Source organism: Grammomys surdaster, unplaced genomic scaffold, assembly GCF_004785775.1.
Source record: "Grammomys surdaster isolate TR1022 unplaced genomic scaffold, NIH_TR_1.0 125950, whole genome shotgun sequence".
Classification (NCBI taxonomy): Eukaryota; Metazoa; Chordata; class Mammalia; order Rodentia; family Muridae; genus Grammomys; species Grammomys surdaster.
This window is the reverse complement of record NW_021620771.1, coordinates 2712654-2737374: the sequence shown is the minus strand read 5'-3', so window position 1 is coordinate 2737374 and position 24721 is coordinate 2712654. Positions and strand designations below refer to the sequence as shown.

At 45.0% G+C, this 24721-nt stretch overlaps 1 protein-coding gene across 1 annotated transcript; it reads right to left on the bottom strand.

Annotated features, from left to right (window-relative positions):
- Nucleotides 1-1084: 1084 nt before the first annotated feature.
- On the bottom strand, nucleotides 1085-24297 carry Tmem72 (transmembrane protein 72). Its single transcript, XM_028753453.1, has 5 exons — nucleotides 24228-24297; nucleotides 8081-8147; nucleotides 4416-4487; nucleotides 2855-2994; nucleotides 1085-1563 (listed from the first exon to the last, which is right to left on the bottom strand). Exons 1-5 carry the CDS (start codon nucleotides 24295-24297, stop codon nucleotides 1085-1087), a joined length of 828 nt encoding a protein of 275 aa, XP_028609286.1.
- Between the last annotated feature and the right edge of the window lie 424 nt (nucleotides 24298-24721).

Here is a 24721-nt window from a genome sequence, read left to right as displayed (position 1 = left end):
GTGTTTTCTTGCTCTTCCTCACTGTGAGGTCTCCATACTAATAGGGACATACCCACCCACACCCCATATTCCATATAGTTTATTTTCCCCTGACTGCACTGTCTAACATCCTTCATTGGAATGGCTTAGATGCCCCTGAGGTCATCCGTCAGACGTCTATCTTTTGACTTGAGGGATGAGTTGAATAGACCTTGCCTACATGCTCCAGCTCCCTCACCCCCCACCCCCCCACCCCCAGCTTGCTTTCTGTCTTCACTCCTCACAGTCTTAGCAAAATATGCTCTGTCTGTCTGGAATGCTGGCTGTGCTAAGCACCAGGCTGACACCAACTTCTAGGCTGCCTCATTTTCACACAGTTCCAAAACAAAACAAGACTGGACTATCTACAGCATCTACTTGGACTCTGAACACTGTCCAAACAGTTAGTTAAGGGGCAGGTGAGAGGCGGGCAGGAAGCCCTGAGCTATCCTTCTGGAATGAGAGATGCTCTTCCGGTCAGCTTTCCTGGGAGTGAGCACAGAGTGGTATTGTTTCCCTGGGTGATTCTGAAATGCCTGCTGCCCAGCCCAGTCCCAGAGTATGCTGAGAATGCAGCCCACTGCCAGGCTGCTCTCACTGAAGAGCCGAATCTTCCTTTCTCATATCTACCCTGAGCAATCTTGATTAGGCTGCCAATATAGCCCTGGGCCTTTGGCACCAGTGGGCGGTATCACAAGCAGAACATACCATAGAGTTCTTGCTGAAGGCTGAGCCCTTTGTTGGATGTGAGGATGAACTCATGTTTTCTGTTTCTTTAGAGCTTAGAAAGTTGGGTCAGCAGCCTTGTGGAGAATGAAGCCATGGTCTCTCTGCCCACCCCTTGCCAAGAAGGAGACTATGTTGATTCCACAAGGCAAAGCTTCATTTGTGCCTTGCTGGAGGTCACTACAAATCTGGCTTGGTACACTATCTCATTGTTTTGAATGTCCAGGCACCACTAGGATATGAGCAGCTGACCAATAGAGACCCTGAATTCCCTGCAGGGACTGTGGCTTTAGGAGTCTTCTGGCAGGTCTATCCATCTGTAGACCTCTAGCTGAGAAGCTCAGAACAGGTCAGTGGCCATAAGAGAAGGCAGAAAGAGTGGGGTCTGGGAGGGAGGGATGATGGGGGTTGTGTCAGAGCTGGTTTCCTCTGGTCCACTGTCACTATCACCCAGACCTTCAGTGAGGGATGGGATGATTCTGACCACGTTGTCTTCAAAGTGTACCTGCTTTTTCTTGGCCAAGGAGTCAGCAGGCTCCAACGCCAGTTCCATTAGGGTATCTTGGGTCTGCAGGACACGTGGCTTCTTAGTCCCCTTCAGGATGCTCTTCATGTGGATGAAGAAGGAGCCGGGTCCCTCCTTGAAGGCTTCGTGGAAAGTATAGGTTTGCTCAGTGTCCCCAGAGCCTGTAGTGCTCACAATGCTGCTGGAAGGGTCTGTGTACTGCTCCGTGGGGGGTGCCACCTCAGGAGCAGCCTTTCTTTTTTTTCGCTTGCTCAGCAGGAAGTAGGCTAGGCCAGTGATGATTAGCATGGAGCCTGGAAAAAAGATCTGGGAGGTCAAGACACTGCACAGACACACCATGGAGGAAAACCAGAGGCTGAGCAAGCCTTTCTCTCTACAGCACTACTGCTGTACCATACTGTACAGCCACAGTCAGCACCCTGACAGTCTAGCCTTCATACACCCACATCAGACTCAGGTGCTGACATGATGACACTACAAGGCTAAAAGGTTCAAAGAGGTCCAGTGCTATGTGGGGCTGGGATACCAAAGAAGGGATTGGTCTGCTCTCTCTGTCCCACATCCCCTTCATATGGAGAGTTGGTCTATGGTACTGACTTCATCACCACACTCAGCTTTCCTCTCAGGGTAGATTATTGAGGGGAGGCATGTAATGGTTTTGCTAGATTCGGATTCTGATGGAGACGTTGAATTTCTTGGATGTCTTCTCACTCCCAGAAATGTGGAGATTCCCCCAGTCCCCACCCAGTAAGCTTGGGGAGATGTGACTCATGTTCAGTGGCACAGAGAATACTGCCCATGAATCATCTGAGCCAGTCTGCAGACTCTCTGCTTCAGTCTCCTGCAAGAAGCACAGCCCGTCTATGGGAAGCCAGGAACCTGACCACCCATGCCCACCAGTTCCAGGGTCTCTTCAGTCTACCTTTTTAGAGGGCAGGGCTTGCGGCTCATGCAATGTCAGGGGGAATCCTCCTGAGACTTTCTTCAGGGGCCATGACATATGCTAAAGAAGAGAGCTTAGCTTGCTTCAGTTTAGTCTGGGAATTTTTAGGTATTTCAGATGACCTCTTGGAGGGCAGTGTATGTATAAACAAGGAGGAATCAAAAGAAGGATGATAGAAAAGAAGGTAAGAGAGAGGCTTGGAGAGGTGAGGATGCCAGTTCTGGGGTTAAAAATTAAACCACCCTGCAAGGAACTAGGAGGAGGAACAGAGGATAAGCTGGCATGCTCTTTAGTGTGCCCTCCTAACCCAAGCCTAGAGCTTAGAGCTGAATGGGTAGGTACGCAGGGGATATGGAAAGGTCTGGGCTGAGGATTAACCATCTCTTTAAAAGTGGCCAGAGGGAGGACAACCCAGGGTCCCATCAAAGGTCCGACCTCTGGATGGCTGTGTACAGGAGGGCTTCACCTCAGGATGGTCCTGCTACTTGGTCAGCATAGTGGGTATCTGACGGTCATGCTCACATACTGGGTTAGAGAGGGTAGATGGGCTGGTAGGGGCTCTGAGAGACAGGACATGGTCCTCCTACTTAGATCACATCTGTTCAGGGTACACATATGTCCACGACACTTGGTGCTCCTACCTGGAATGGTCACATGCCAGACAAGGACAGGGTGGAGGAAGCAGGCCACCGACAGCAGCATGTAGGCGAGGAACTTCTGGAAGCAGCCCAGCCAGTGGGCCTTCTCCTTTGCTCTGTGTGCCAGAGACCCTGGCTGACACCTGGTGGGGTGTGGGGGGAGTTCAGCATTATCAGGTTAGTAGAAATCATTCCACCAAAGTCCAAGCTCTACAGAAGGGAGGCTGGGGCTGAGCCCTGTGGTATCTGTGATAGCTGCAGTGGTTCTTGATGGAGAATCTGCAGGGTTCGGAGTCACAGAAGCCCAAGGTCCTCACAGTAGGCTCTTTGGCTAGGAGGCTTGCTTAGGCCACTCCAGAGGGTTCACAGTTTTTCTACAAAGCTTCCCTCAACCCATGCATGCTTTTAGCTATGGTTTTGATCATCAGGAAAGGAAAGCTGATGGAAGTCTTTAGAACTTTGGGGGAAGTCTTTAGTGTACAAGTAACAGTATAGTACAAGAATCATCATCCCAGGACCACTGTGTGGACTGAACACTGCACACTGCACAAAGAATAAACAGGCTGGGATTCAGCTGCATCAAGCTTGCTGTACTTTGCCAGGCACAGGGCAGAACAGGCCTGGAAAAGCTTCATTTTTTTTTTCTGACACACAGGGATCATCCAGAGTAAAGGCCGAGCCCTGATGCTGAGCAGATTTCTTCTGGGACACGGCCTTCAGGTTTCTTTACAGGCCAAGTAAGACATTGCCTGCCCTTGGACCTTGGATGCTCTCAGAGTATGGCTGCCACAGGACCTTGCCTGGTATAGCTCTTTGGCGCCATCTGGTGTCAGTCTGTGGTGTATATGTATATGTGCACACACAAAACAGACACGTCCTTGTGTAGTGGGAGATGGTGCGGAGAGGACTCTGAGACTAAAACATTCCTGCACCTCCCTGCAACATCAAGAATCCTTTGAGGTATAATTCAGCAGAAAGGGGAGCATGCTGCCGTCTAAAGGCTGAGCCTGGGAAGCAGTTATTAGCCCCCAGGGTGCTAAGGTCTGGATCTCACTGACCATTTGGGGACCTGACTATCTGAGCTTTGTTAGCCATAGTCCAGAGTCTAAGCCCTTACCACACTGATGGCCATTTTTTACACAGTGAGCATCGGCTGAGCAACAGTGGGCCTTTGTGGTCTGAATGCTAGATGAGGCAGAGCCAGTTCCTACACACAGCTCTGTTCCCTGCAAGCTGAGCCTTCTGCAGGGTCCTCAATTTGTATCGGCAGCCTGGACACTGGCCCAGAGACTGAATGTCCTGGAGTAGGGAAAGTTGACTTTGCCAAGGAGTCTGGGTAGAGTCAGGCCATGACTGGATCTGTCTAGCTGAGAACACAGAAAACAGGTGATTGGACTGTGCTGATCTAGGCCATCTCCAGGCCTGGGCTTGCCTGCTTCTGGAAGGAGAACCAGTCCACAGTGGCCCCAGAAGCAGGACAACCTCAGCCATGGCCTGCAGGTGAGGGATCCGTCTGGGGCTGGGCTGGGCAGGGATGTAAAGATTACTTCTGGAGGCTACTCACTTGAAGCAGATGGCCAACAGTTGAGCTACAAAGTAGGTCCCTTCACACACAGCGATGGTGACTCCTGTAAACCTGTGAGGGGGGAAAGCGAGGGAGGCCATTCCTGTTGGTCCCCCATGGATTTATCAAAGTTACCTCCTCTGATTCCCAGACATCTTCACTGACACACTGGCCGGGATCCCTGCCCCCATCTCTTCGTGTCTCCGTCAAACATTCCTCCAGTGCTGCCTGGATGACATACTTGACTAGACTGTCTGGAGCTAGGAGCAGAGGTGAGGAAGGAGCTGAGGCCAGCAGGTGAGGTGGCTTGCACTCGATATTTTAAGTGGACACAGGAAGATGTGTTCTCTACCTGCTAGCCCAGCCTTAAATTTGAGCGCTGTGCTGGTGGCTAGTTATTTTGTCAACTTGACACAAGCTACAGTTATCTGGGAAGAGAAAACCTCAACTGAGAAGATGCCTCCATCAGATTGGCCTCTAGGCAAGTCTGTGGACATTTTCTAGACTAGTGATTGATGTGGGAGGGCCCAGCCCATTGTGGGTGGTGCCTCTCCTGGACTGGTGGTCCTGTGATGTATTAAAAAAGAATGCAAGCCATGGTGAGCAAGGTAGCAAACAGCTTTCCTTCATCGTCTCTGCTTCAGTTCCTGTATCCAGGATCCTTCCTTGAGTTCCTGCCATGGTATTCCTTCATAATAGATTATGCATAGAAGGGCAACATGCACAATAGACCCATTCCTCCACAAGTTGCTTTAACACAGCAGTAGAAAGCAAACTAGGATGGTCCTGATGAAGATCCCCACTCTGTCTTTTTTCCAATAGTTCACCCACCCAGAGCTTCTAAGGCTCCGCCCCTTGGCTTTCCTGACTCCCTGGCCTTCCTCTCCTGTTCCTCTACTATCACCACTAGGTCGAGGATTCTGGGACACACCAGCCTGAAGATGTTTGCCTTGATCCAGAATGTCCGTGCTCCAGGCATTCTAAAATCAGAATCTTCTGGGGGGCAGATGTGAAATCAAAGGTTTTTGTCTGACTTCTTTTAATTTTATATACTAGAATCCTTGTGACTAAAGCTTCAAGTTTTGTTTGAAGAGCATTCCTGATCCATAGGATTGAAACTACATGCCATTTAAATTCCTTTATGACTACCCGTAGGTAGCACAGGGCCTTTGCACAAGCTATCCTTTCTTGGAAGGCCTCTCCTTCCCTCTGTTTGGTGAACTCTTGCTATCACAATGGCAGAGTCACTAGTCTATGAGCTTCTAAAGGATTCCTCTGTACAACTAGCATGTGAGACCTGGGTGCATCCTGGGCAGGTCTTATGGAAGAATGCCCAGTGAATACCCATGGGGTAAAAAGTAGTGAGAGTAGATGCAATGGAGGGCTCAAGACCATTGTCTCCTTATGTCATGGATCTGTTTCTGTGACTGATCTGCTGTGCGTGTAAGTAGAGACTTGGTCTTTCTGTGACTCTGTTTCTCACCTGTGAACCAGGGGTAACTGTAAGACTTCACAAATGAAATTATTACCAATGAGATGAGTAGATAGATGTCTACAGGTCCCTTAGAGCTGTGTTTGAGAACGTAACCACCCTTACATAGATGCTTTTCCTCTCTGTGTGATTATAGTATTTAATCTCTTCTTTCTCCTGCTCTCTTCAGCATCTGCCCAATTCTTACCCCTTTAGTTTTAAAATGGTGGGAACATAATGATTGAAATGGGCCAATCACAACCTAGAAGCCTTATAGAAATCGACTCCTTTGGCCTTTGCAATGCTTTTATGATCAGCAGTTATACTGTCAGTTATGAATGGGGAGGCTGAGGGCCAGACCCTTACCCAGGACTACACAGCTCATCGATGGCAGGTATCAGATGGGAAACATCTCCAAATTTTGTAGATGATGAGACTAAGAAGGCATGTGCTTTGCAGAAACTCAGCAGAGGCGTTTCCTACATCCTGGGGCAGAGGGCAACTGAGACTTGCTGGGTAAGTGACTCATCCATACTTTTTGTAAGGTGCTAATGAGTTAGGGGGTGGGGGATGGCAGGACAGGAACTGGTGCTGATCTGTGGGTGTCAGAGAGCAAGGCATGAGTAGAGGAGAAATTGTGTGAGTGTGAGGGGCAGGGAGACTTGAGGCTGGAATGAACACAAAGATGATTGCCTGGGGATCGAGTCCCCTCAAGACTGGGCAGAGCCCCAAGGAAGAGCTGCCGTTGAGGACAGAAGGTATCCGCATTACCTAACTTGAAGCATACTGGTGAATTACCAGTGTTGGGGGAGAGAAGGCAGGTTCATCTTTGCTGCAGGGGCCCAGAGAGGTAGTGTCTCGAGAGCACTGAGATGTGCTGTGTCCACTTGGGTGCTCCATGGGTACACAGAGCATGAAGGCCAGGCAGCAGAGAGGGCTAGAAGTCCCCAGGCGCAGCCAAGTATCAAGAAATAAGTTAGCAGTGTAGACATGAGCTCTGAAGGTGGACCACAGCTGGAGGGGGCAGATGTGAAATTTCTAGGGGCAGCAGAGAGCCTACATTGAGGTGGGGGATAGAATGGTTACCTAGGACAAAAGTCAGCCACCAAGGTGCAGGATACATTAGTGAGGGGAAGGAAATGACAGAAGATGCAGCCTGAGACCTGGTGGGCAGAAAGAGGCAGTTGATACAGTCTACTGCTGGGACACAGATCCTTCCTCCAACATTTCTTAGCTAGCAGCCTAGGGCAGGATTGCAGAGATACTGAACCATAGGCTCAGGGACCCAACTCCCTCACTGCTTGTGAGATCCCTGCACAGCCATTTCTTTCTTGCCAAGGTATAGTGGCACAGCTGATCGTGGAGAGGTAGAGCCAGCTTGGGAGGCAGAGCTCCATGCCTTGATATGAAACCTGTTGTTCTCTAGCTCAATGACTTAGGATGGCTGCTTCATCCTGAATTTGACCATCTATATAACTAGGACAATGTGCATGCCTCTCATGGTGCTAAGCTAAAAGACATAATATATATTAGCTAATGAACTGTACTTGCGATGCAAGGGAACTATGTATATGTGTATATGTGTATGCGTATATGCATACATGTACACACATATATATGTATTGGTGCTGGCTGAATTAGGAAGTGATTGTAGGGAAGCATAGATGTTAGGATGGGTGGGTAGATGGGTAAGTGATGCATAGAGTTGGTGGATAAAAGTGTGGATAGATGGTTGTGTGGGTAGGTGGGTAGGATAGGTAGATGGGTGAATAGATAAGAAACTAAGTAGTCAGATGAGCGGGTGAATAGGCAAGTCTGCATGTGGATGAATGGGTAAGTGGAAATGTTGGTAGGTAGACGGATGGATAGATGGAGGAGTGATTTGATGAGGAATAGGTGCATCTGCAAATGGGTGCGTTTAGTAGGTGATGTACGGACGAGGTGGATTCATGGATAAATGATGGCTAGGTGGATGTGTGGAAGGGCAGGCAGATGCATCCATGAGTGTACGGAAGGATGCTGGCTGATTTATGGGATCTTCCCAAACCAGGACTTACCTTAGCAGCTTCTGTGGCTCCACCTCTGGATGGGAAGGAATTAGCATAGGATGTGGGTTACCCTGTGTTACTCTGAGTAGACAGACATGGGTGAGCTGGAACATGCAGGCAGGGGGAGCACAGGTACTCATACTCACAGCAGATAGAAGGCCAGGCTTTTGAACCGCCCCCGGAGGAAGGTCTCGGTGCCCACTCCAATCAACACTGCAGGGGGAAGAGGAGAGGGGACAGTGGGTCTGGGCAGGCTACCCCACAGTGTTGTCCTGTGAGGACTCTTGGCTGAGGCATGAGTTTCTTCCTGAGGTCTGAGAGCTAGGGCAGTCCTGTTCCGTGTGTACTGACAGCTGTGGCTAGCTAAAGAGAGCAGGAAGCCTGCTTCCAGGCAGTCCCTGAAAACCCAGGAAGAGCCAGAAGAATACCCTAACCATACAGCACAGAAGCCATTCAAGGTCCATGTGCCCTAGAGACTGCCCAAATTAAAGCCAACCGTCCTTCAGGTTCATGACTAGTCTCTGTAGTTGCTTCTAAGACTCTTGCCATCCTGTGCCAGGCCAGTGTATGTGTTTTATGGCTTGCCATGGGTGAAAGGTACCTAGATTTCATTCTCTTGCCTGGATCACTGGGCTTGTGTCTGACATGTGGCTTCCACAAATGTAAGACAGTCACCCTAAAATTCAGAAGGTTGTCAGCCTAGACTTAAGGGCATATTTACTCTGAAGGTGACTCTCACAATCAAAAAGGCACTCACTTGGAATTGAAACAGATGCTCACTGTAAACATAAGGAGATATTTACACTCTTGTTGGCCTTAGCCCCTCTGAGCTCCTAGAAGAGTAACATTGATTTGCAAGATGCAATTAGAAGGATTGGACTTCCGGGCTACTTGTGTACTAGCAAGGCTTCATGTAGGACCCAGGATATCAATGAGCAATATCAGACAGTGAGTGGAAGGGCTCTTTGTCCACAGTGACTACATTTGTTAATGAAGCAAAAATATGAAAATGGGCATACTCTTTCCTCCTGAGAGGACTGGCAAGAATAGACTAGCTCTTGCCATAGTTCCGTTACTCATTATCTACTCCCTCACAACACCCCATCAGGTACTAAAATGGAATGCCTGTGGCCACCATGACACGTGGGTTTGCTTTTTCCAGTACAGGGCAGAGACGTTGAACATGTTGGTATGCATTCCCTGAGACAATAAGGTTTGTCAACAGAAGAAGTTGAGGAGATTCCTAGCATGACCTGGAAGCTCCCTGTGTGCTGAGGTCCATGCCACAGACACAGGTGATTCAAGATAGAGAAGTAGTGTGGGAAAAGGTCTGGATTTATAATAGAAACTTCTGGAAGAGATTTCAAGGAAACCTTGGCATTTATCGTTTAGTTCTAATCAGTCTGTTTAGGGAGAATTTCCTTGAGGCAGTAGAATTCACCCGTTTTGTACTAGATTCTTTTCTTTTTCTTTGTTTATTTTCGCTCAGTTTTTCAGTGTTGGGGAGCAAATCTTGGAGGCAGAGTCTTAGTCACTGACCTAGATTACCGGACTCTTAGTAGATCCTTTAAGTATGACCCATAAATGAAAGACACCATTTGAAGTGTTTGTTTTGGCTTTAGCTCAGTAGCAGTTCCTGTGATAGACTGCAATGCCTCGGGCTGTATCCACACCCCTCATCATATGACTTAGCCATCCCTTGTCTGTGGCAATGAGTTGCTTCTTGACTCAACAACACGACTTTCTCTGAACAATGGGATTTTCTAGACACAATGCAAGAAGAGACATAAAGTAGCCTTGAGACCCGAGCCTTTCCTTTTGTCTCTGTCACTACCAGCCTTCCACTGGACCCCAAGAGACACACAGAACAAAACTGTCCTATCCAAGGCCAGTCTAGATAAGCCATCAGTTGCCTGACCTCCAGGTAGAGATTCATAGCCAGCCAACATTAGCAAAGCTGCTTAGCCTACTCACCTGGAGCCTATTGTATGCCACTGAAGTTTTCAGCTGTCCAAGGACACCATTTTAGCAAGATAACATGCACTTTCAGTGACAGCTTTAGTGAGACATTCTTGACCTGTGACAGATTGCAGATGTTTCAAGTGCAGTTTGATAAGAACTGACGTATGTCTTCACCTATAGAAGCATCACTACATCAAGAGATGGCATCGTTATCACCCTGAAAGCCTCCAGGTATCACCTCAGTGAAATCTTACATTCTCTTTCTGTGGTCCACCCTTAAGCGGCTAGTGATCCACTTCTATCACTAGAGACTAGTTTATGCTTCCTGTGAGTTAAGATAAATAGTACTGAACAGTGTGCACTCATCTTTGGCTATTTGTTATACTCGAACAGTTATTTCCACGCTGATGTTAGCTGTAGTATGCACCAGTAGTTCGTACCAAGCTATGGAGCTGTGGCTGACTCGTATTGCTAACTAATGAGGATGCAGCTCAGCTTGTTTATTATAACTCACACATTGACGGACAACTAGGTCACTTCTAGTTTTGGAAATTATGAACTGAGCTGCCATGAGTGTTTATGTGCATTCTTTTCATGGTTATGTGCTTCTTTTCTCTTGGGTAGATGCTTGGCAGTGGAATAACCAGATCATATGGCAGCAGCATGTAAAACTTTTGAAGAAACTGTCAAGCTGTTTCAAAGTGAGTGCACTGTTTGCATTCTCACTAGGAGTGCATGAGAATTCCACAGCCTTGCCAATGATTTGGTCTTTTAAATTCTAGCCATCCTAACGCATATACATCGGTTCTCATTTGCATCTCTCTCAGGACTAATGATGTTGAACGTCTTTTCACATTTGCCATCACTTGTGTTTTGTGTTGGCTTCCAATTCAACATTTTAAAGGGAAATGTTTTAAGATCTTGATGGGATCCAATCAGACGGATTTTATTAATTCTTTTACTAGGGACAGAACTTTTCATATTGAACTAAGAAATCTCAGCCTAATTCAACACAGAGATTTTATCCTTTTGTCTAGGAGTTTTATTAATTTAAGATGTACATTTTAGGTTTATGATTCATTTTGAGCCTTTAAAGAATAAGATTAGAGATAGGTAATTTTCTAGAGATGGATATTTAACTATTCATGTTTCATGCATTAAAGATGCATCTTTTATATACTAATTATCTTTGTGATTTTCTTTGTTTTTCCCTGGCAAGCTGTACATTCTGTTTCTCTTCATTGCATGACAGTGCTGACTAAAGCCCAGTCCCAGTGCTGGCTATATGTGGTGAGGATGGGCACCCTAGGCTTGTTTCAACCTCAGGAGAAAAGCATCTAGCCTTTAACTTTCAGAAAGTGGCATATTTTTAGTTAGTTTGTTTTTAGATGCCCTTTTTTTTCCTGCCTTCAAGAAACACATCTTGGGGCTCAGCAGTTTACAGCACTGTCCTTTTCCAGACACTGGGGATTCATGTGCCATTACCCACATGGCAACTCACAACTGGCTGTAACTTTAGTTCCAGTGGCTCTAACACTCTCACACAGACCTAACACAGACAAAACACCAATGCACATAAAATAAAAATGAATAAAACAATATTAAAAAGAAACATACCTCATGACTAATGATAGACAGTACTTCAATAAAATTATGGAAAAGGGTATTCCACGCAAATGGAACTAAGAAACAAGCAGGCTATTAAAATATATGACAAAATGGACTTTAAGCCAACTAATCATAAGAGATAAGGAGGGACGGTTGATTCACATTAGAGGAAAAACCCAGCAACAGGATATTATGATCCCAAACATAGATGCACTAAACCTAGAAGCACTCAATTTCTTAAAAGACTATTTAATTTAAAATCACAAAGTGATTCCAACACAACAATAGTGGATGATTTCAATACCTTACTTCCACCAATAAATCATGTGGAATAAAACTAAATAGAGAATCTGAGGAGTGACATCATAAATCCAATGGACATATGTCTATTTTCAGAAAATCTCACCCTAAACCTAAAGATTATACAATCTTCTCAGTGGCCCACGGAACTTTTTACAAAAGAGAGCACATATTAGGACACAAAACAAGTCTCAACAAATAAAGGAAAATTGAAATCATGTCCTACATTTTATCTGACAATCATGGGAGACTAACAACAGAAGAAATGACAGAAAGTACACAGACTCATTTAAGCTAAATAACACACTACTAGATCAAGATTGGACTAAGGGAGACATCAAGAAGTAAATTAAAAGATGCCCAGGATGTAACAAAATGAAAACACAATATATGAACATCTGTGGGACAAAATGAAGACATGACTGAGGGGGAAGCACCTACATCACAAATCACCATACAAATGTTAGAGAGACCTCAAATTAATAATCTCATGATGCACTGAAGCCTTTGGAAAACAAGAACAGTTAACACCCCAAAGAGAAGGTGCGAGGAGAAAATCAAAATCAGGGATGAAATTAACACAAAAGAAATGATTAAAACAATACAAAGAATCAATGAACTGAAGAGTTTGACAAACCTTTGGCCAAACTAACTAAAGAAAAAGAAAGCATCAAAACTAATCAAGTTAACTAAAAGAAAGAGAGAAGGAGTCTAAATTAATCCAACTAGAGAAAAATGGAGCTATCATGATAGAACTGAGAAAATTCTCAGACTTGTAAAGGTATACATCAAAAAGTTATATTCTACCAAACTAAACAAAATCTAAAATTGGATGAGTTTTTATATATACATATTTTATATTCCCATATACATACATTCAAACATATAAAATCAAATTTAAGTCAAGATGAAGTTAATAATTTAAGTATACCCATAACATCCAGTGAGCTAGAAGAAGTAGTTAAAACCTCCTTAGTTAAAAAAGATTCTACTAGAAATCTACTACAGCTGATAAATATATTATGCAAAATTAATTACAAAATCAATGCACAAAGCAGTAACCTTCTCTCATGCAAATGACAAATGTACAGAAGCGGCAAGCAAGGAAACAATATCATTTGTATTAGTCTCAAAACCAAGGAAGCAAAAAATTTGTATACCAAAAGCTTTAAGATGCTGACATAGTGAAGACAATATCAGAAGATGGAAAGACCTCCCACCCTCATGAATCAATAGGATCAATACTGGGAAAATATCCAGCCTACCAAAAGTAATCTACAGATTCAACATCATTCCCACCAAAAATTCAATTCAGTTTTTCAGAGAAATTGGGACAAAATGGAAACAACTTAAAATTTTTCGTGTATAAATACAAAAGACCTGGCATAGCCTAAACAATCTTCAGCAGCAACAACAAAAACAATGACAACAGCAGCAACAAGAACAGCAACAACAATCTGCTGGAGATGTCACTACCCCAGACACTAAGTTATTTTCTAGTGCTATAGTAATAAAATTAGTGTAGTATTCACGTAAGAACACCCACTGAACAATGGAATAGAATTGAGGACACACACACATATAGCCCACATTCCTGTAGCCATCTGATTTTTGACAGAGAAGCCAATACTTCATATTGGGAAAATGACAGCATCTTTAACAAATAGTGTTGGCCAAAGTTGATAGCTTCATGCAGAAGAATGAAACTTGATCCTTAACTCTTATCCTGAACAAAATACAACTTGAAATGGATCACGGACCTCAACATAGGACTAATACCTTAAATGTAATAGAAGAGAAGCAGGGAATATGCTTGGACTCATTGGCACAAGAAAGATCTCTCTGACTAGAACCATGACAGTGTAGGCATGACGATTAACAACCAGAGAATGGGAATGTACGAATGTAAAAAGGGCACCATCACTAGACTGAAGAAGAAGCCTACAGAATGGAAAAATTCTTTACCAGCTATATACTGGACAGAGGATTAATGCCTAGAACATACAAAGAACTCAAAACTAAAGATTAAGAAAGCAAACAACACAACTGAAAATGGGCATGGGACTAAACAGACAATTCTCAAAAGACAAAATACAAATGGCTGAGAAACAGCCTTAGCCATCAAGGAAATGGAAATTAAACCTACTTTGAGATTTCATCTCATCTCAGTCAGAATGGCCAAGATCCAAAGAATAAGTGCATCAAAGTCTGGCAGGAATTTACTGTGCTGGGAGTGCCATCTGGTGCAGCCACCATGGGAGTCAGCATGGAAACTTATCAAGAAGCTAAAAAGAGGTCTACCACAGGAGTCAGCAGTATAACTTTCGGGCGTATACTCAAAGCACTTTATATCCCACCACAGAGACACTTACACACCTTTGCTCATTGCTGCTCCGTTCACGAAGGTCAGGAGATGGAAAGGGCATATAAGTACAACTGGTGACGAGATAATTAAAGCTTGGTGTACTTGCAAAATGGAATATTACCCAGCTCTTAAAAAATAAAACTATAAATTCCACAGGTATGGGGAAAGCTGGAAACAGTAATTTCAAGGGAGGTAATTCAGGCCCAGAAAGACAAATGTCTGTTTCTCTTCCTCATTGATGTTGGCTTTGACTCTTTAGATGTGTGTGCTTCTGTTTAGAACACACACAAGGGTCAGGGGATCACTAAGGACCCACAGGGAGTGGATTTCAGGGAAGAGGAGATAGAATGTACTGATAAAAGGGTTAAAGGGGAATCATGGAATAAAGGGGAAAACTGTGGTGAGGAGGGACCATCAGAGTACAAGAATGAAAATGGAAGGGATAAAGAATTCTAAAGACTTAAAGAAAGTCATGGAAACCTACTTCAACAGAAACCTTCTGAAATATACATATACATATATACATATACATATACATATACATATACATATACATATACATATACATATACATATACATATACATATACATAAAGAGTCAAAGTGGAGTTATCCTCTATGGGTAAACAATGCCCATACTACATAAGAGAGACTAAGGAATAAAAAGCACAGTGCTTTTTATTTATTTATTTTATCTGTCTATACTCCTTTTGCAGTTGTTGGCCACCGAGGTTCTATAAGCTTCCAAACATTACAGGCTATTTCTAGTACTCTTTGTTACCTCTCAAAACCCAAAACTTGATACCAAGACCCTATTGTTGAAGAGACCACATACACAAGTCATATGTAACATGAAGACTCAAGGTGGTACTCATCTGGCAGCTTCATCCCTACTGGGTAGTTCAGGAAATGTATTCATGATACCAAAGGAGCAAAGTAAACACCAATCTTCCATAGATGTGATCCCTGTGCATTACAATAACAACAGGCCTGATACAACAGGCTTATTGGTCTAATAGTGGCAGAAATGTCCCAGGAGTAACCAACCTCTTTTTGATTTGATTAAAGGTCTACTCCACAAGGTGAAATTCATACCTGGCTCCATCATCAGGCCAAAGACCTATGCTAGAGAGACATCATAAACCCTAGGAAAGTATCTACAAGTATCATTTTGATAAACAGGTAAAGCATAAAAGCAATTTCTAATGGCCTATTATGATTCCCATAGATTAAAAATACTTCAGTCCTCATCAGGGCAGCTTCTGCTTGCAATAGATGATGATCAACAGAGAGACCCACAACTTTCAAAGGGCTGAGAAAAATAGACTTCAGAATGTCCATCTCTAAATGAGCATTTATACCACAACCCGTCCTCTAAGGCCCAGGGATCACTGTGGAAGAGCTGTCGGAAAGGACAAGAGCCAGAGGTGCTGGGTGACTATAAGGAACCAGTATCTTCTGAACACAGCCAAGTAGCTGCACATATAAAGTCACAGCAGCTGGTGCACCATGCACTAGACATGTGTGAGCTTAAGCCCGCCCAGATCCCAGCACAGAGAGGGAGGGTGGGCATGAGGTTCCAGAGCTAGCCTAGGAGTTCTTGACAAAGTTTTTAGTTTCTGGGAGAGGAAGAGTCAGTTTTCTCTCGAAGTGTAGCCTCTGATAAATCAACACCTGCTGTAATGAAAGGCCACACATTCATGAATAATTATGGAGTACAAATGGCCTTAGCAGGGGTTCCGGGGCGAGATACAAAGTTGCACGTGACGGGGCAGGGGCAGTAAATCCGAGAAGAGTTAGGGGTGGGAGGTGAAAATGATCAAAACACTTATGAAATTCTCAAAGATCTATTAACCATAATAAGCCATAAGAATTAACAGGAGGAGCACAAACAACAGATGTCCACTTATAAACAGATGATTTAAAGCTTAAAACATCTTGCAGCAAATATCTGCCGCAAATTTCACTTGCTTATGGCATATTATCCTTCGTATATTAGATATATTGTTTGCTACAATTGTTCAGGGAATTAGTCTCTGGTTTTCTTAACAACATCTTTGTCTGATGTTGGTGTCTATGTTGTTTTAGCTTGCTTTCTGTTGCTGTTTTTCAAACAAAACTCAAAGCAATTTGAGGGGAAGAAAGGTTTGTTTTATATTTCTGCATCATCATTGAGGGAAACTGAGGCAGGAAGTGAAACAGGACCATAGGGCAAGGCTGTTTACTGACTCACTTTTTGGCTCATGTTCAGCTGCCTTACTTACACAGCCCAGGCCTATCTGTCCAAGGATGACACGACCCTCAGTGATCTGGGTCCTCCTAAATCCATCAACAATCAAGAAATTGTCCTCATAGACACGTCTGCAGGCCAGTCTGATGGAGGCACCTCTTCAACTGAGGTTCCCTCTTCCCAGTGTGTCAAGTTGACAACTGAGATCAGTTGTCCCGTACATAGATGCCAATACTATGTAATAAGTTGGAAATCACTCCCTGCTTTCAAATCGCTGTAGTTGTTTACATAGACTTATATTATGTCTTCATTAAATGTTGGTAGAATTCTCCTGGGAAGCAATCTGGGCTGATTTATCAGTGTTTGGAGATGAGACTGCTGTGTGAGATGGTGTAAGATTCCTTGGTCCTCCCAAGGAAATTGTCTCCCGTTAGAACAGCATCTTCCTTGGGAAGGCTCAGAAAACATTTTTTTCTTGCTTTTAGCTAGGAATATACATGCTTCTTATTCAATCTCAGTGTTCTAAATCAATGTGTATAGTTGCTGTTCTGAGTGACAATTTTCTTGGTGCTAGAAAATAATATGCATGATTCCACAGCATAGACACCATGCTTCTTCAGCTGACCTCCACCTTGTCTATTGGAGGTACTCCTCTGCTCCCTGAAACCTTGTCTATCATAGATACTCCTCTGCTCCCCGAAACCTTGTCTATCACAGGGATCCCTCTGCTCCCTGAAACCTTGTCTATCACAGGTACTCCTCTGCTCCCTGAAACCTTGGCTCTTGTGCAGCTGTTTTGTTCACACAACTGAAGAAACTGCCAGCTCAGGAGATGCGAATCCAAACCACATGAAGACTCTCTCTCACCCCAGAGAGGATGACCTTCATCAAGGGAGCAGATAACACTGATGACAATGTAGGGAGAGAGACATACACACGCTCTGCCAGTGGGATGTAAAGCAGTAGAGCCACTGTGGAGATTTGTGTGGAGATTCCCTGAAACCCCAAACAGAGAGAACACCACACGATCTATTCAGATACACTACTGGGTCTACACACAAAGAAATGGAGGTAACATATCACAGAGGAAGCTGTCCATGCATGACTGTTACTGAACTGCTCACAGAAGCCAAGAGATGAAATCAGCGTAGGTGTCCATCCATAGATGACCAGGTAAAGAAAGTTTGGTATATATCCACGATGGGCTTTTATTTAACTAAAAGAAGAGTTAACTTAGAGAAGAGTTAATTGTGTCATTTGTTGGAGACTATAATGTTAAGCTAAATAAAGCAGGCTTAAAAAGAGAAATATAGTGTCTTTTATGTGGTAAACACACACACACACATACACACACACACACACACCCCCCGAAGACTATAGTAGGGGTCCAGTGAGGACAGAGATGGGAAGATAAGAAAGACTAATAGGCAGTTGGATATGGACAATATATATGTGTGTGTATATGCATATATATACATACATACACATATGTGTGTGCATGTATGTGTATATATTGTACATATATAGTATATGTACATTGTACGTATACATATATGTATGTATAATGTATATGTATGTATAAAATTTTATAATGAAACTATCATTTTGTGCAATGAATATATAAAAAGGGGATAGAAAGAACTGTAAGCCTATGAAAAATAGATCAGAGCTGCCCTCTTCTTTCTGGCTTGTACAGTGCACATGGTAGAGAAATAGCTATGTTCTGTGGGGGTGATAGTCACACCTGTAATCCCAGCACGCAGAGGACTGGTCAAGTGATTGCCAGACACTCAAGCCCAGTTCAGACTACACAGTAAGTTCCAGACAGCCTGGACTACCGAGTGAGATCTGGTCTCATAACCTCCATTGCTGCTGTGGCTGCACCACCCCAGCTTGAAAGCGATGGGATTCCTACAACTGGGTCAGGCATTTTAAAGTCCCACCCCACCCCCATCCTAATCTCCGGGGTCACTTGCTGCCTTCTCCGTTTCCTCTGATCCCTCCTCATCCTTCCAGAGGGGTTAGCTGTTCATGTCTCCCAGACCTTGCTTCCTGAGCAGGCTTCTGGAACTAGCCTGCTCTGAGCTGGAATCCATTGCAGCAGTTTTCAGTTTGAGTCATTGGTTCCCTGAAGTCTCAGGGTAGAGCCAAGGGTTGTCCATGTTCTGTCGACAGGAAACTGAAGCTTAACTAGTTTATGTGAGAAGCGGTAGTAGAGGGGTAGGTAGTACAGGTCACAGAAGCACGAGGTGATGGAATGTGTTTACCGCTTGGTCAGATCACGTGCAGCGCCTTGTGGTAGAGGTCTTGACTTCTTAATATATGGGTACATATTGCACAAGATGGAAACACCAGACTTTTGCAGAGGAAATGAACCATAATTATCTTTTTGTATTCTAATTATAAATCTAAAAAGGAAGACCCAGATATAAAGAATAAAGAAAGAAACATTTGACCCAAAGCTTGTTGTGAAGCAGGAGGGAGGAAAAGATGCAGAGATAATATTCATCAGACCAGAAAAAAACAAAACAAAACAAAACTGGAAACACTTTGTAACCTCATTGGGACAAAAATCCCCTGCAGACATGTTAGAATACATGATTTCTTCAATGGCAAGAGGTAGTCATGCAGATCTGCATTTAAGAGTGGCTGAAATCAGCATACAGTGGGGGTGGGTGGGGGGTGGGGGGTGGGGGGTGTGAGTGTTGGGGGGAGGTAGAGAGATGGCTCAGTGGTTAAGAACACTGGCAGCTCTAGCAGAGAATCTGACTTGGATTCCCAGCACCTACATCATAGCTCACAGGCATCTGTAATTCCTGTTCAGTAGATATGATAGCCTTTTCTGAACTCCACAGGGACCAGGCACACGTGTGGTGAGCAGACATACATGTAAGGCAAAATGATCATACAATAAAACTAAATGAATATACAAAATTAGAAGAAAAGAAGTTAGCCTGCAGGATCCTAGACAGTTACGTAGAAAGCACTGTTTTGAAGGCTTTGACCAAGGTGGGGATGAGACCGCACATCTGTTATACCAGATAAGAAATGAAAATGCCAAAAAGAAAAAAAAAAGAAAAAAGAAAAAAGAAATGAGAACACCTGGATCTATGTTTTTAAGTCATTCGTGTGTTTGAAGGGTATGTGATAGGGAACGCCACTCTTTAACATGTGGCAATGGGTACTAAATAGAGAGCAGGTTGAGGAGACCTAACAAAATAAAGAAACAAACAAAACAAGCCGTAAGTGATCCCAGATGGACTCCAAGCACTTGATTTAAGAGAAACAGGATGCTAGTTTGACAAGCAAGTTGCCCACAACAGCTTTGCTTGGGCATTACCTCAATCCTTTGGTTATTGTGCTATGTCCAGTCCTTAGGATGCCATGCATTGTTACTGTGTGCCTAGGTAGACAACCCAACTGGATAGTAAAGCCTTATTTCCCCATTAAATTCAGCACTACAGTCTTCAGGCATTTCTGGGAGCAGGAAGGATAAGTATGCTGTTGGTTATGTACTTCTGGACGTACAAATGGGAGGTTCTACTGTGAGCCTTCTTTCTGGAAACATTTGCAGACAGGACCCAAGAGTGGAACAGCTGGAGATCTCTGGGACGACCATATGGTCATGTATACAGATTATTTAGAGACATCTTAAATGCCAGTGTCTTCAGCTTCACAAATATGTGGTTGGTATACATGTTTGCTGCAATACTGCCATGCCTATGTTCAACACAGCCCCACACCCTGACTGAGCCTGCGCACAGTCAGGACTGGCCCAGGGTTGAGTCATAAGAGTAGACTATGGAGTGCTCTGACTGCATCACTTTCTGGGTTTTCTGTTTGTTTGTTTGGTTTTTTTAAATATAGCATCTTAGATTCATTAAAATACAGAGAAATATGCCCCTTTGAGTTAGAAGACTAAAATTGGTTGGGAAATAACCATGGTGCCTTATCTTGAATTGCAGCTCCTTGTAAAACTTAAACCTGTCAGTGAAGAGGAAAGTCAAGAATGATGCTGTACTGCTTAGTTATATCTCAGGAGACGGAGGATGGTCAACTGGGCTTTGGGGAGGTTACTCCCCTGTGTGTGTCATATGGATAAGTTCTTCTGCTTCTCTACCTGGTGTCTGGTGCCTCTTCTGAGCAGTGACATCTGGCTTTTCTCATTCCATTTCCTGCATAACACTTTAATCCTGATTCAGGCAGAGGGCACTGATTGAAAGTGGAGTCTCGAGAATAGATAGACATCAGTTGTACCCTGCCTCCCTGATTTCTTGGCGGCAGACTTTGAATAGAGTGTTTCAATTTACCAAATGCACCTGAGTTTCCCTCTTTGGACACTGTTACACTTCTGAACATAGTGAGGCCTTAATGAATAGCACAGAGGATGGAATGTGGTTTTGCATTGAAGACAAGTAGCACAGAACATAGACCAACAAAGATGTTATCCGGCAGCTACCACTAAACAGAGGCTGGAAGAATCAAGTAGAGATGAGAGCAAGTACGTGTGTGTGTGTGTGTGTGTGTGTGTGTGTGTGTGTGTGTGAGAGAGAGAGAGAGAGAGAGAGAGAGAGAGAGAGAGAGAGAGAGAGAGAGAGAGGAGCAAGAAACAACATGACTATTTCAAGGGACAGGATTTGCTCATTTTGAGAATACTCTGACTAGGTGCTGTCTGTCCCCTGTGGGTTGTTCACTCTGGGTTGGCAGGAGCATCTGTCCCAAAAACCACTTAGAGCAGTGGTTCTCAACATTTCTGACACTGTGACCCTTTTAGACAGTTCCTCCTGCTGTGCTGACCCTCAACCACAACATTTTTGTTGCTACTTCCTAACTGTAATTTTGCTACTGTTATGAATTGTAAATATTTCTGATGTTCTTAGGCTAACTCTGTGAAAGGATTGTGTGACCCCTAAAGGGGTCTCAACCCAGAGGTTGAGAACCATTGCTTTAGCATATAGGGGGCTTGAGCTCTGTGCAGGGCAGCAAACCCATGATGCTTCATGTACTGGCTGGTTTTGTGTGTCAACTTGTCACAAGCTGGAGTTATCACAGAGAAAGGAGCCTCCCTTGAGGAAATGCCTCCATGAGATCCAGCTGCAAGGCATTTTCTCAATTTGCGATCAAGAATGGGAGGGCACATTGTGAGTGGTGCCATCCCTGGGCTGGTAGTCTTGGGTTCTATAAGAAAGCAAGCTGAACAAGCCAGGGAAAGCAAGCCAGTAAGTAACATCCATCCATGGCCTCTGCATCAGCTCCTGCTTCCTGACCTGCTTGAGTTCCAGTCCTAACTTCCTTTGGTGATGAACAGCAATGTGGAAAATGTAAGCTGAATAAACCCTTTCCTCCCCAACTTGCTTCTTGTTTGTGATATTTGTGCAGGCATAGAAACCATGACCAAGACACTTCATGAATAGAGTTAGGTGGGAGGAAGCAGTGTAGTGAGCAGCCCTCTCTGCAGGGCTTGCTGCAGCCACGGGCACAGAAAACTGTTGTGTCATGAGAGCACCTGAACCTGACAGCCCTGAGCCTGTTTCCAGGGTCCACAAAGGAAGTTTCTGGGGCAAAGGCCGCCTCCTCCCAGGATCTGCACATTCCCTGCAGGTGACGTTCTGGAAGCCCTTGTTCACATCCCTGCTTAGCATTGGAACAATTCACGCTGTCTATGTAGATGTCTTATGCCCCACTGCCCTGGGTTTCTGCATAGTGCCAGTCTCTGTTTCGTCTCATTTCCCCGGTAGCAGCAATGCTCTACAATGGGCCTTGGACTTTTCAACAGAGGATTTCAACAAGATGCTTAAGGGAACAAGGAATCTGTAAATCTTGTGTGCTGGACAGAGGCCCAAAGGCCAGTGATGTCAAGAGAAACCTGAGATCTGCCAGAGAGCATTGGAGCCCCTCTTTAGCTTCCCACTTGCCCCTGCACTCTGAAGAGCCCAAGGGATATTCTTTGAAAGCTTGGCCTTTAGAAGGCAACTGTGGTCTATTTTTAGCCTGGATCTTGTATCACAGCCAAGCAGAAGGTTCATCTTCAGCATTAACAGCAGCCTCTTAGCGGACGTGAAGGCTGGTGGTTGTGGCTAAGAGGTGCAATATGCCTTGGTGTGCACACATGCTGAGGGGTGTGGAGTGAAAGGTCGTCCTTAGTTGAGATGAGGTAGACCCACTAATCCATTAGGTAGATAGATAGATATGTGCCCCTTAAGCAGCTTCCTGGCAGGAGGGAGGTAGTTGGCCTGGGTGGAGTCTGGCTGAGTTCTAGTTGTAAGACTCTTGGTAGCCCAAAGGGTGCAAAGAATGCATTTAAAACATGGTGTAGAAGGAACACAGTGGACTTGGACCAGCAGTGGTAAACAGTAACTCACACGCTCATCCATCACGGAGATATATTTAGGGTCACCTTGGGGGCCTCTGTGATCATTGCCTACATGTAAATAGCCTTGGGGTCCTGAAGGAAGCTGGAGCTTGCCTTTCCACTAGCCTATCTACACAGGTCTGAGCAGACCAACTCTTTTGCCTAAGGATTCAGGGAAAGCTTCCTTCGGTGCTGTTGGGATAAATCCAGGAACCAAGATTCCAGGGTCCTGCTACTCCAATCTCTTGTGTGACCTTGTGGCAAGGTCATGGCTCCAATCTGAGTTCATTTGCCCTGTCTCATAGCAGGAGGGCTGGAATTTGACCTTGTCTGCTCTGATTCATAGCCATGGTGCCAGAAGAGCCCAATAGCTGGTTGACTATGAGCTCAACCTAGTACCCCAGAAATGATCTGGATCCCTACTGACCACGGGTTTATCATAAGGGCATCTACCAAGAACCGCCACTCACATGCTGTTTTGCTAAGCACTGTGTCTGCCAGATCCATCCATCACAGAGGTCAGGAAGCACCACTTCAAAGCTCCACAGGGCTAGACCAAGGTTGTACATGCATGAGAAACCTGAGGCTTGGGTCCCATTGCTTTGGTTTGAAGTGGAGAGGAGCCTTTCAGTTGGGAGAGACTCTTGAGAAAGCTTTTGTCCAGATGCAAAGAACAATTTAATGTGTATTTCCCCCCACTTCCCCCAAAGGATTTGGTGTACTGAGCTAAGAGCTAAGAACACTGCTATTCAGTTCCTCGGTATAGACTCTGCCCCTTTTACATTGGTGGGGCTCAGGGTTATGGTCAATTCTTTGCTTTCAGAAATTCCAGTCAGCTGAGCAGCTCAGGTGATTTCTGGTCCTCTAAGCCTCACACTATGCTCCTGTGGATGGCTCATACCAAAGAGGCTGGTTTCTAACAGTGCATTTTTTCAGCAGGATGTGGGGAGGGCTTGCCATCTTTATACTTATCAGGTCTCCTGAGGATAGAGCTGCCCTGACAGTGGGATTCTCTCTGCATAAGACTAGACTATTGCTGAACAAAGCAAGGTGAGCTTAGCTGACCATTTTAATTAGCCACATAATGGTATGATTCTCACATTTTTCCAGCCTTATATACCTTCACCTCTAGTCTCCACCTCAAACAGCTATCCTTGAAACCCTCAGAGGGCAAGGGGCAGACGTGTGAGCTCACTGCAAAGATAGTGATGCCGAAGGTTCTCAAGGTCTTGTGAGGCTGGGCTGCCACCGAGTATCAGCACCAGACCCGAGGCTCACTCCTCTCTGTCTCCCTAAGGCTCACTCTGCACCTGCCATTTTCCCAAAGTTCAGGGTTTCTGAGGGACTCAAAAGAGAAACTGAAGGGCAGATGTGGCCAGATGTGCCCACCATGTCTTGGCTAGTAGCCGTTTCTCTAGTAGCCTTCCCCTTTGTGCCTCTGAGCAAGGAGGTGGCAGATGAGAGGTAGGAGCTTACCTGCAGCCGTGGTGATGCCCAAGAACCGGCAGGTATACTCTAGTCCAGTCCAGAATACCTGGAGCTTCATGGTGCCAGGGGTGTGAACAGAGTCCCAGAAGGGTAGGCTGCAAAGATTCTTCTGTAGATCAGATGCTCTGGATGCTCCTCACAAGCAGGAGGCTGCAGGGGCTGGCTGGGGGGCCCCTGGGCCACTGGGCGCAGCCTCCCTGAACTGGCTCTGGCCTCCACAGCCTGGCTGAGGTGTGAATAGGGCTTCCCCCTCCTTAGCTTAGCAGCCTATGCCAAGCGCTGCTCAGTTTAATCATTATCTTGGAAGAATGCTCTCCTTGCTCCACACGGCCCTGGCCTAGCCTGGAGCTGCTTCGGCTCCGGTGCAGCTGCCTGAGATCATGCCGATTAGGGTTGGGCAGGAGGCAGCCGGGAGCTGGCAATTAACCGTCTCTGGCTGGGAGGAGGGAAGAGGAGAGCTAGAGGCCAAGCCTTTCCTTGGG